Consider the following 10,481-nt stretch of genomic DNA (forward strand, 5'->3'; position numbering starts at 1 on the left):
TATTTTTTTTAAAAAAATAAATTTTTTTTTTTTTTAAAAAAGACGACCTGATAGAGAGAAGATGACCTGTCTTGTTATTACATGTACAATGACAGAACAGGTGAAACTGAAAATGAGCAAACCTATTTTCAGTAACTTCAGGTAACAAATCCAAGTGGAGGGAAGACATGTATTTGACATAGGATTTAAAAATTGTTCAGAGCCTTGCTGTCACTGTGGAAACTGAAATTCAGAATGGTGTATAAGGTGGTGTGACAAACTGTTTTTTCTCTTTGTTCTGTTATGCTGCTCTTTCCTGCTTCTCTGCTAATCTTATCACTGCCTTTCTTTTTCTGAACATGTATTTCTGATCCATCTATTCAGAGTGATCTCAAAAGCAGATGTACACAGATCCTTGTCTGTGACACAGTGTATGTCCAGTGCTGCACAAAAAGTTTCCACTTAAATTAGCAGTCTTTAGTTTTGCAGTGAAATAGTTTCTATAGTATGTATATATATTTATTGTCGTTTTTTTTTTTTATTCAGAAGTGGCTTGACCATTTTAGTTGAAACTTAAAAAATGTTACCTCTTCCTCCAAATCTTAGCATAAATCAGAAGCTCAAAACAGAAAATGCCTACTCTTTGTTGAAGCTGGAAATAGTCTTATGCTGGAAGCATTGGGCAACCATAGTTATAGGTATTATAAGCAACAGTATTTCTTATTATTCTCTGCCTACATGGTGTCTTTTGCTCAAGAACGGAATATTTTAAAATCAGTGGAAATTTTTCTTTTCTACCATTGAAACACTAGGATTATGCACTTTTTAAGTGAAAGCAAATTTCGCCATAACAAAATCATAATGCCCAAGTAGCATTATTTTAATGAAAAGGCTGCTGAATTTTGATTAGTGAAAGGTTAGTAATACTATTTGTTTGTTTTTTTTTTTTAAACTGGAATGGTAGTCTAAGTGCATCTTGCTGCTTTTACTGTCGCCCGAGTTTGGAGATCTGTGATAATAGTCCTACCATAATAATGGTAGGTCCCTTATAGTCTGTGGAATCATACAGTGTAAGAACGTAAAATTGGAGGGAGCGTTACCTCATGGGAACACACACACAGTCATACACGTTTGAACTTCTTCATGTTGAGTGCTAATTGATGTTAAATTTATGTTTGTTTTTTTCCATCCCAGGCTAATGGCTGAGTGGCGATTTTCTCGGGGAGTTAGAGAACAAACCAAAGCTTTTCTTGATGGTTTTAATGAAGTTGTTCCTCTACAGTGGCTACACTATTTTGATGAAAAGGAGCTGGAGGTGAGGTTTTCTGTTCAACATTTTTACCTTTTGCAAAGGTAATACATATGGAATGATTAAAGGGATAGGACAGCTTGAATCTCTCATCTGTGGCATGCTGCATTTGATAGCTTCTGGAACATGGAGAATTTAATAGGAGCAGTGGGGGTAAATCATGGCGAAAAGCCAGTATCTACTGAATTGGTGTTTTGTGGTGTTCAGCAGTTGGGCATTTTAGATTCCATCCTCAATATTAAAATGCGTTTTGCAAGTTTCTATGAAAGGATCAGAATACGAGGTCACAGATGGATCTGTTAGTCATAGAAAACTTTTCCCTCTGTGGTAGAGGGAAGGTAGAATTACCTTGTAACAGATGGCACAGAGTTGATTTTGGTGTATAGTGATCGCTTAGTTTCACATACATAGTCTAGGATAGGTTCTAGGGTTATTACACTTAAGGACAGAAAGTTGGAGGAACAACAAGGTTTGAAACTGAATTTTGCAGATCCTCAATATGTAACCCAAGGGCTGGTAACAGGAATCGCTTGCGTGCACCATGTTTACTTAACAATCAGCCTGACCTATGTTCACTGTTGGGGTTGTGATTTGGAACAGGGACAAAAGGCTCTGTAGTGCTATGCTTATTCATTTCTGTGAGACCTGCCAAGGTTCCCTGTATATAATGAGCAGTGTTCTGAAAGCTTCTTAAATTAAATGGGAGTTTTTCCTGAGAAAGGACTTTGATCTATCTTATTTTAGTGTTCAGTTTTCTCAGAGCCTTTGCCTTTAGCACTTCCAGCTTTCGTTGCCTCTCGTAATGAATACTTTGCAGACTTATACTTTGCAGTGTGTTTTATCTTTACTAGTACTAGCAGTAGCAGCAATGTAATCATCATCATCTTGGAATATGAGGCAAGGTTTTAATGGGAAAGGTAATATCCTCTTTAACAAAAAATTTCCTGTTATGGGAGAGGTAATATCTTTTATTATTGAATTATTAGAAGAAACTAGGTTTCTGGTATGCAGGCTTTCAGACCATTTAAATACATAAACAATTTCAGAGGAGTTCTGTAAACTTAGGGGAAAGGAAAATCTAACTGTGGAGTAAAATAAAAAAATTCCCAGTCCTTTTTTGGGAGCAAGAACTTCCATTTTTGTTAGCGTGCCTCATACAAGATACAGAATTAACTCTTAATTTATGTGTGTAGACATGTATATTGTCAAGTAATCGTTCTCTTTTCTAGGTTATGCTCTGTGGTATGCAAGAAGTTGATTTAGCAGACTGGCAGAGGAACACTGTTTATCGTCATTACACAAGGAATAGCAAGCAGATCATATGGTTCTGGCAGGTATATTGATCAGTAAAATTTCCGACTTCTTTAGATTTTGTTTTGTTTTGTAACACAAATGACATGTGGAGTGGAAGGATGCTATCTGAATGCAGGTTCTTGCTGCTTCCTTTCTTTTTTCTTCTCAGAAAAGGAAAGGAGGATTACTGGTTCTTAGGGAGCATACTTTAGGGTGGGAAATGGCAGATAGATACCCACATTACATTTGGATGGCTGGGTCATGAATACTTTTTCTATATCTTGTCCTTCTTATTGATTATACAACGATAGAGTTTTTTGTATTCTTAGCAGTGATCTACCTTCTGAATGTTCTTATATGTAGTACACCTGTACATCTGAAATGCCACGTATTATTTATGATTATTGTCCTATTAACTGTGCCAGTCTAGCACTGACTGATTATACCTCACATTTTAATGAACTTGGCTAAGAATTATTTTCAGAAAAAAACCCTCAAAAATGCTATACAGGCTCCCAGTTTCTATGAATTTCCCTAAAGAGAAGTCACAGCTAGGAAGTTCCTGTCTTGTGATAAATCACCATTTTAGAGATGCTTTTGACAAAGTTCCTGTAAGAAAATGATGCAAATCAATTACTTCCTAGCTTATTTATATTGTCAGAATAATGTAAGATCTGATGATATGATCTCTTTTTAAGAAGCTTGGTACTGAAAGAATCTTAACCAGAAGTTCAAGTAACTTGGATATGGTTTCGACATTTATAGAACAAAAATATTCATTTTGTTATCCAGGTTTTTCTGAGTCAAAATTCTAGTTGTATCCATGTTCCCTCTCTTACTGAGATGTTCTACGTCTCTCCTCTCTTTTCTTCCTCTTCCCTTTCCCAGTGAATTTCCTCACAAAGCGATGCAGCTGTTACGGATGGTGTTTTCTCTCACCAAGACTGCCACATGCAGGGACTACTTCAGTCTTGAAATACCCAGAGCCTGGGCTAGGCTATTGCTTTGTTTAATCAAAATGGCAATAGTATTCATATAAAGCATTGGCATGATTTATATTTTAGTATAGAATAAAATAGATAAAGATTCTTCTTATTTGCTGTTCCCAGCCTTCACATTGTAACGGTCGACAGTGCATATAATCTGAAATCACTGTCCTCTCCCTCCACCCAATTTTGCTGAAATCAAGAAAGGTAAACTGTACTCAAGGTGATGTCTTTTTAAATGGAATTACACTTTTTCAACAGTCTCGTGGGGTTTTTGTTTTTCTCCAGCTATGTTAAAGATTTTTATTAAGTAATTTGAATTTCTGTGCCTAGTTTGTAAAAGAAACAGACAACGAGGTTCGCATGCGACTTCTGCAGTTTGTCACTGGCACTTGCAGATTACCACTGGGTGGATTTGCTGAACTTATGGGTAAGTAAAAAGACCAAAACTTTCATACTGTAACTGTTCCATTTGCAAATGAACCACGCTGCAAGTGTAGAGATAGCAGGAATTTCATGTACCTCAGCTTGGATCTAGAAGGGCTTTTTATATCAGAAATCCCATGAATACATTTATAAATTATTAGGAAATTAGCTCATTTCTATGAGAAGCATGTTCATATTGATGTAACATTGAGTAGCACCTGTTGAGCTCTGTCTGCTGTATCCGAGTTGTGTCTTATGTCACGTATATGTCATGTGTGCTACTTAAAAGGAACAGATTACACTTTTAAAAATCTTCTTTTCTAGGAAGTAACGGTCCTCAGAAATTCTGCATTGAAAAAGTTGGTAAGGAAACGTGGTTACCAAGAAGTCACACTTGGTGAGTTGTTACACGTAAACTTTCTGTACCGTTAGTGGTTCTTTCTTCTGGTCTTGCATTTACCAAATCAAATGAAATCTATTTTGAATCAGTTCTCTATCTCCATCTTCAGCTTCTTTGATTGCTCTGACATGCCAGTATTGAAAACTTTTCTGATTGCCCTATTCTTAAATTTTGCTGCGGCACTGCACACAGTTTGTCAGTATCAGATTTATCCAAAGTATGGTATTACCCTTCTTGCATAGAACTGAGAGGTGTTTCCCTAATTCCTCATTTTAGAGAATATTAAATAACTGAACAAAAGTGATGTTGGTATTAGGTATATAGAGTTATTAGATACACTTATTATAAAGTAACATTACAAAAGATAAATGTATAGTCATGAGAAAAAGTAGCGTGAAAGAAATCTCAGCAATCGTTCCGAACAAGGATGCTTAGCCAAGAATGCAGATACCTTTTCCTGCCAGGCTTCAGACTATTACTGGCCTGGCATTCCTATGCCAAACTGGTGCAACAGGTACACAGATCAGTTTCCCCTGTACACTGTGTGCAAAATGGACACACCGTCATTTGGCAACATTGTGACAATAATATTCATCATACTTTTAAACTACTTCAGGGAATCCTCCATTTTACCATTTTCTCCACCTCTGCTGTTTTTTCAAGTGATGATGGCAGGAGTTAAACATCCCTCTTTGTCTAAGATAATTTTGGGGAAGACATGGAATGAAACAGAATTTTGGCAGAAGCCTTTTAGGGTAAAGTTCAGAGGGGACCTCCTCCCCCCCCTATATCAAGGCATGCATAGGAAGGAGAAAAATTCAGCTTTTTCATGCCCTTGCTGGAATTTGGAGATGCATGAAACTAGGATGATATTAAACTTCATGGTGAACATTTCTGAGTATTACAGTTCTCTGTATCTTGGGCTGTCTTTAGTCTTCAAAGGTCCTGTTTTTTGTCTGATGTGATAGCAGTCTTTTGTTTCTTAAAATATTCTGGTTTTACTGCTCATAGAAATGTCAAGGCACTGAGATTGTTCTAATTGCTATTTCTTCATTTCTAATTATTAGATCAGAACATTTTTAACTTCTACTATAGCAGTCGAGTTCTGTAGTGTTCTACACGGGATTCAGATAAACTTAACAAAATTTTGTTTTTTTTTTCTGCTCAGTTTTAATCGTTTGGATTTGCCACCATATAAAAGCTATGAACAACTAAAAGAGAAGCTGCTCTTTGCCATTGAAGAAACAGAGGGATTTGGTCAAGAGTAGAAGTGGCTTCTAGTCAAAAAGGAGATCTTGCATAATAAAAGGCCCAGCCAACTAAAATTGCACACTTAATTGTATATAAGCTTTTTGTTCTGTACAGTGATCTTTCTGGAACTCTAAAAGTATAATTGTTCTCCGTTCTTCCACAAAGATATGCAAAACAGTTCAGCCTTTTCTACTTTTATTTATTGCCCTTCCAAAAGACCAGAAAAACCCCTCATAAATTTTGAAAGCAGACAAGAGACTTATTTAAAATATATATTAAAAATTTAAATATATATACTAATAGGCTCTAGTTTTATAGAGCTTTAAGTGTATGAAACGTTGCAGCCATTTAAAAGGGCCTGGATTTGCTTTATCTTGGCTTTATTATTCAGAAAAATGTTTAAACTGCTCTGTGTTCTCTCTTAAGAAACATCTCCAAGTTTGTTTTATTGCATGGCTGTTCTAAAAAGTGTTAAAGGCTTAGGCCAAACGTATCCTAAATATGTAGAAAGATGCTGCTGGTATTTGAGACGACAGAATATGTTGTTCTGTCAGTTTAATTTTTTTAAATACGTAAATAGCTGATATATCCCTCTCTACTGATGTAGCCAAGGTCATGAATAAAGCCTTTACTACTTGCACAAGAGTCATGTACAATAAGATGAATGTGATTTAATGTTGAAGGGAATTGGTGCCACTGTTCTGACTTACTGTAGGAGCTGAACAGAGTATTTTAATTCATTTGAGCAGCATTGAAATTTGTTTACATATTACCTTGGGTTATTACCACGAGGATGTTAGGTAATCTTCAAAGAAAAAATAATAATAAAAGAGAAAATATTACACGTTCTCTCCTTGGTCTGGTGTCTTACAGGTTTCTTTTTTGTTGTTGTTTTTTGTTTCCCTTTCAATCCGTGATGTCCTTTTTACAACTTTGTAGAGTATATTAATGTAAACTGAGCTATAAGGGTATACAAAAGGTAATGTGAACTTTGCTGCTTTCTATGTTCATGTTCAGTTTCAGATACTGGATCTAGTAAACCCAAATAAAAAGAAAGTTACCTAAGCTTTGCACAGATAAACATATTCTTAAGTATTAAATCCTCTCATTCCTCTTTAAGTTCTTACAGAAATTCAGATGTACCTGAATTAAGTATGTCTAAAACCTGTCATTCTTTTATGTAGGTCAAGTTTGTCCTAAGGGTGCAATAACGTAAAGCCATTTTAAAATTAGTTTTATTGGCATTGAGAGCATTTGACTGCAAAGACGTGTTTTAAAAAAAAATTAACATTTAACACCTTATTCATGTGAATTATATTAAATGCTACTTTTAGCAAACCGTGCTTCCTTATTATAGAGTAAAAACATGTTTAAAATTACATTTGTATTATGCTTTAAATATTAACTGTAAATTCCATTACATTTAACTTATACAGAATTTTGTACACACGTGAAAATGATTTCTTAGAATCTGATTAAAAACACTTCTGTAACATATCATATTGCACTGTTAAAAGTGTACATGCAGAAAAAATAGCTATATCTGTTCATGCATCTTTCCAATACACCAACTGAATTCTGCCAAAATTTTATTTTTCTACATACTGGATTCTCTTGAGGCTTTGTATTCAATATGCATAGCGTACTGTGGAGCTGTTAACCTGTACATAGCTTTGGTAACACCGGTAGCGCGAAGGGCCCAAGAGACTGCTATCTTAGAGGAACTTTCTGTAAGAGTTTAAAAAACACCAATTTGAGGGTTTTTCATACTACATCAAATATCTTCTGCGAAACCATTTTCATAAATATAGCATTAAATTAATTTCAAGTGCAAATCCACTTAAATTATGACTTATGCTGGTTAGAATGGAGGAAGCTTTAAAAAAAAATAAAAAAAGTACATCAAAGGCTGGGCAACAGAAGTGTGTGTGGCTTGCCTAAAAGACAATTAAGAGGGCTAAATGTCAGAGTTGAACTTCATGAATTTGCACTAACTAATCACTTGGTGACCCACTACCAACTGCTGAATTTTGTGAATCTGTGAGTAAGTGAACAAAATAATAATAATAAAAAAAAGACAGCACATCACAAGAATGTAGTTGCTTTATTGTTTTGACATTTTTAGCTGTCTCCTAACTGCAATAGTTTTTCCTATGGGTAAGGGTTAGTAAGCAAGGAAAAACCAAACCCAGTGGCCTTCTGTACATGTATGTGATCTATTAATTGGTTTCAAAGGACTGACTGAAAGCATGGCTCTTAAGAGAAAAAAAAACAACCCACAACAATTTATATACTCGTGTGTGCGTGCGCAAGTACAGTTAACTTGGACTTTCGGGGAATTTCAGTAACACTGCATTGTAACTTCATCTTTTCCCATTTGTATTCCCCATAGTTCAGCTGTACTTGGGGGGGAGGGAAGACTGCGAGGAGAGGAGAGGCAGCCAAGGCTGGAGATCAGATGAGGGAACCGGTGAGGTAATACTACTTGAAGGAGCTACCGTGTAGTTCATGGGTTCTGTTTGTTCCTTCCTTCTGCAAGCAACTCGGCTGCTCTTCTCTGAACACTCAACAATCTTTACTTGGTACCTAGATAGCCTTCCTCGTCGTGCAGATACCGTTTCCTGCAGCAGAAAAGGCACAGGAGTAAGGTGCCTCTGCCACAAAGCCACTAGAAGCGTTTTGTATATGGCAGATGTTTTTGTAGTGCATGAATGCAGAAAATTTGAAGAATCTCTGAAACACTACATGTCGACCACCCTGGGCCTTTGACATATCGAAGACTTCATTTTGATGCTCTACTAATAGAAAGATAAGAATTACTTTACCGAAATGGAAAAAAAGATTTTTTAACTAGTTTTGTGATCTGAGGCTAGAATTAAAGCTCTGGATTGTCTCTCAGCTGTGGATTTTTACTACTGACTTGGCCCAGGCTTAGTTTGTTAGTCAAAGCAATTTATGCCCTTCTTCATCTTCCTCCTACGGATTGCAATATCTTTTTCTAGTAAAGCAAACACTAGGTACTTACAGTCAATTTGTTCTAGGTTGTTAGACTTTCTACTGGCAATACCGTGCATATTTAATTGCCTACCATTTTTCATTACTTGGTCCTCTTTTTCTATTGGGTAATCAGTATATATTGTTTGGAAAGTCTGGAAATATTTTCTATGCTGGATATCTAACTTAGGTTAATTTATTTTTCTGGTGAAAGTTCCTGCTAAAATAGTTGCAAGAGTAAGAAGAAAGTTTCACTTTATCTCTACAAACAGAAGTCTATATGCTTCCAAATTGTAGTTCCCTTCTAATGTACTGGGAGTACGCATCATCATAGTCTAGGGGAAGGAGTACGTACGTATGTCCAGCAAACATTGTGCAGCCACTAAATCCTCAGCATTCACAGCCTCTCAATGTGCAAATCGGTATTCGTATTTCACAGAAAGCTTCTCACTGCATATGCTGCTATCACCCATAAAAGGAATTTCTCAGGTTTTCCCTACTTCACTTTTTTTTTTGGTTTTGTTTTAAACCACAGCACTTTTTGAAAAGTCACACACTAGCATTTAAGTGTACTGGAATTAAGATTGCTTGTGCAGCCTTAATGAGAAATCTGTAGCAGTATCCAATAATGTGAACATGTATTACTCTTGAAGGCCGTTGAACCCCACAGAAGGAGAATGCTCTAGAAAAAAATTGCGGGTTTATAATTATGTCATGGTCCTGCACCTCCTTTCTTTAAAGTTATGCTAGTCACGTTTCTTATTATTCCTCATACGTAACTTGTAGCTGAACGGTGTAAAAATCTTAAAAACCTGCGCAACCACTGTCCCAGCTGTTCCCCTCCAATATATACCCTGCTTGTCCACGAAGCCCTTTATTCCCATGTAAATCAACAGGATCACATAATGAAACAGATCTTCTAGTAGACAGTTTAATTGAAACGAGATGGAAATAGTAGGTTTAGGCTATACTTATAACAGCTTCAATAAACCAAAGTAGTAGTTGGGGTCTCTTTCCTATGCTGCTCAAACCTGAGGCATTGAATTCCCGTTATCTTGTTTCTTGTTATATAGAATTAAGCAACTCCAAAGCTTCTTTCTGTACCTGAAAGAAATAAAATATACTCGTAACAAAACAGTGCCAGGTAGTTATAGGCTCTTCTAGCAGAACTTACCATGCAAGCACCCTAACGTTTCACCACAGTTCTGTAAATTCAGAACCCTCCTAAGGCTAGTCATTTTTCTTCTGTAGTTAAAGATGCTCAACACTTGAAACATGAATGGGAATAAAACCACTTAAGCCAGTGCCTTCAGTGTAATTCGCTTACTATATACATAGTAAGTTTATTTGGGTTGAATACAGATGATTAGCTCTTAATTTGCCGTAGTCCAACAGCAGCATGTAGCAAGTTGTCCTATTTCTGACCGTAGCCAACCAACCTAGGGTTTTCAAAACTCTGGACAGCGGCTAAGGAAGTGTGAGAAGCCTGTTTCTGAGACACCCTTTGCCTAGGGATTCTGGGTAAAATCTAATAAAGATTGAGTATGACCTCTAACATCTATGTTAAAAAACAAACAAACAAAAAACAATCAACAAACTTCTGGCCCTGACAGAGCGAGCAGTGCAGAGAATGTAAGCCAGATACTGCAGGTACTCAGAGGTAAAAAACATTCAGAAAACCTAACTTATGCCTACCTCTGCCAAATGCAGAGACAAGAATTCCAATTTCTTTGCACAGGCCAGTTTCCTTCTTACTGGACTACCAAGTCTAGTTCCCAATGAACTTTGCATTTTACACATTCACCCAGAGAATGGAGAGAATATACCGCCTCTCTCGGTTCAG

General features: G+C 36.4%; 2 protein-coding genes across 3 annotated transcripts in view; one reads left to right on the forward strand and one right to left on the reverse strand.

The window, feature by feature from the left end:
• The window catches only part of WWP1 (WW domain containing E3 ubiquitin protein ligase 1), a 42,598-nt gene extending 34,869 nt beyond the window's left edge, over positions 1-7,729 (forward strand). For both annotated transcript variants that reach the window (XM_009332520.1, XM_009332521.1), the window contains exons 19-23: positions 1,174-1,294; positions 2,518-2,622; positions 3,901-3,997; positions 4,318-4,390; positions 5,562-7,729. In XM_009332520.1, coding sequence (XP_009330795.1) covers positions 1,174-1,294; positions 2,518-2,622; positions 3,901-3,997; positions 4,318-4,390; positions 5,562-5,661 — 496 coding nt within the window. In that variant the 3' untranslated portion in view covers positions 5,662-7,729. The remainder of the gene's footprint in view (positions 1-1,173; positions 1,295-2,517; positions 2,623-3,900; positions 3,998-4,317; positions 4,391-5,561) is intronic.
• A 1,818-nt stretch (positions 7,730-9,547) lies between these two features.
• RMDN1 (regulator of microtubule dynamics 1) overlaps positions 9,548-10,481 on the reverse strand; it is a 20,152-nt gene continuing 19,218 nt past the window's right edge. The window contains exon 10 of the mRNA XM_009332524.1: positions 9,548-9,742. Within this exon, the coding sequence (XP_009330799.1) occupies positions 9,704-9,742 (39 nt within the window). The 3' untranslated portion in view covers positions 9,548-9,703. The remainder of the gene's footprint in view (positions 9,743-10,481) is intronic.

This window comes from Pygoscelis adeliae, unplaced genomic scaffold, assembly GCF_000699105.1.
Source record: "Pygoscelis adeliae isolate BGI_AS28 unplaced genomic scaffold, ASM69910v1 Scaffold389, whole genome shotgun sequence".
Classification (NCBI taxonomy): Eukaryota; Metazoa; Chordata; class Aves; order Sphenisciformes; family Spheniscidae; genus Pygoscelis; species Pygoscelis adeliae.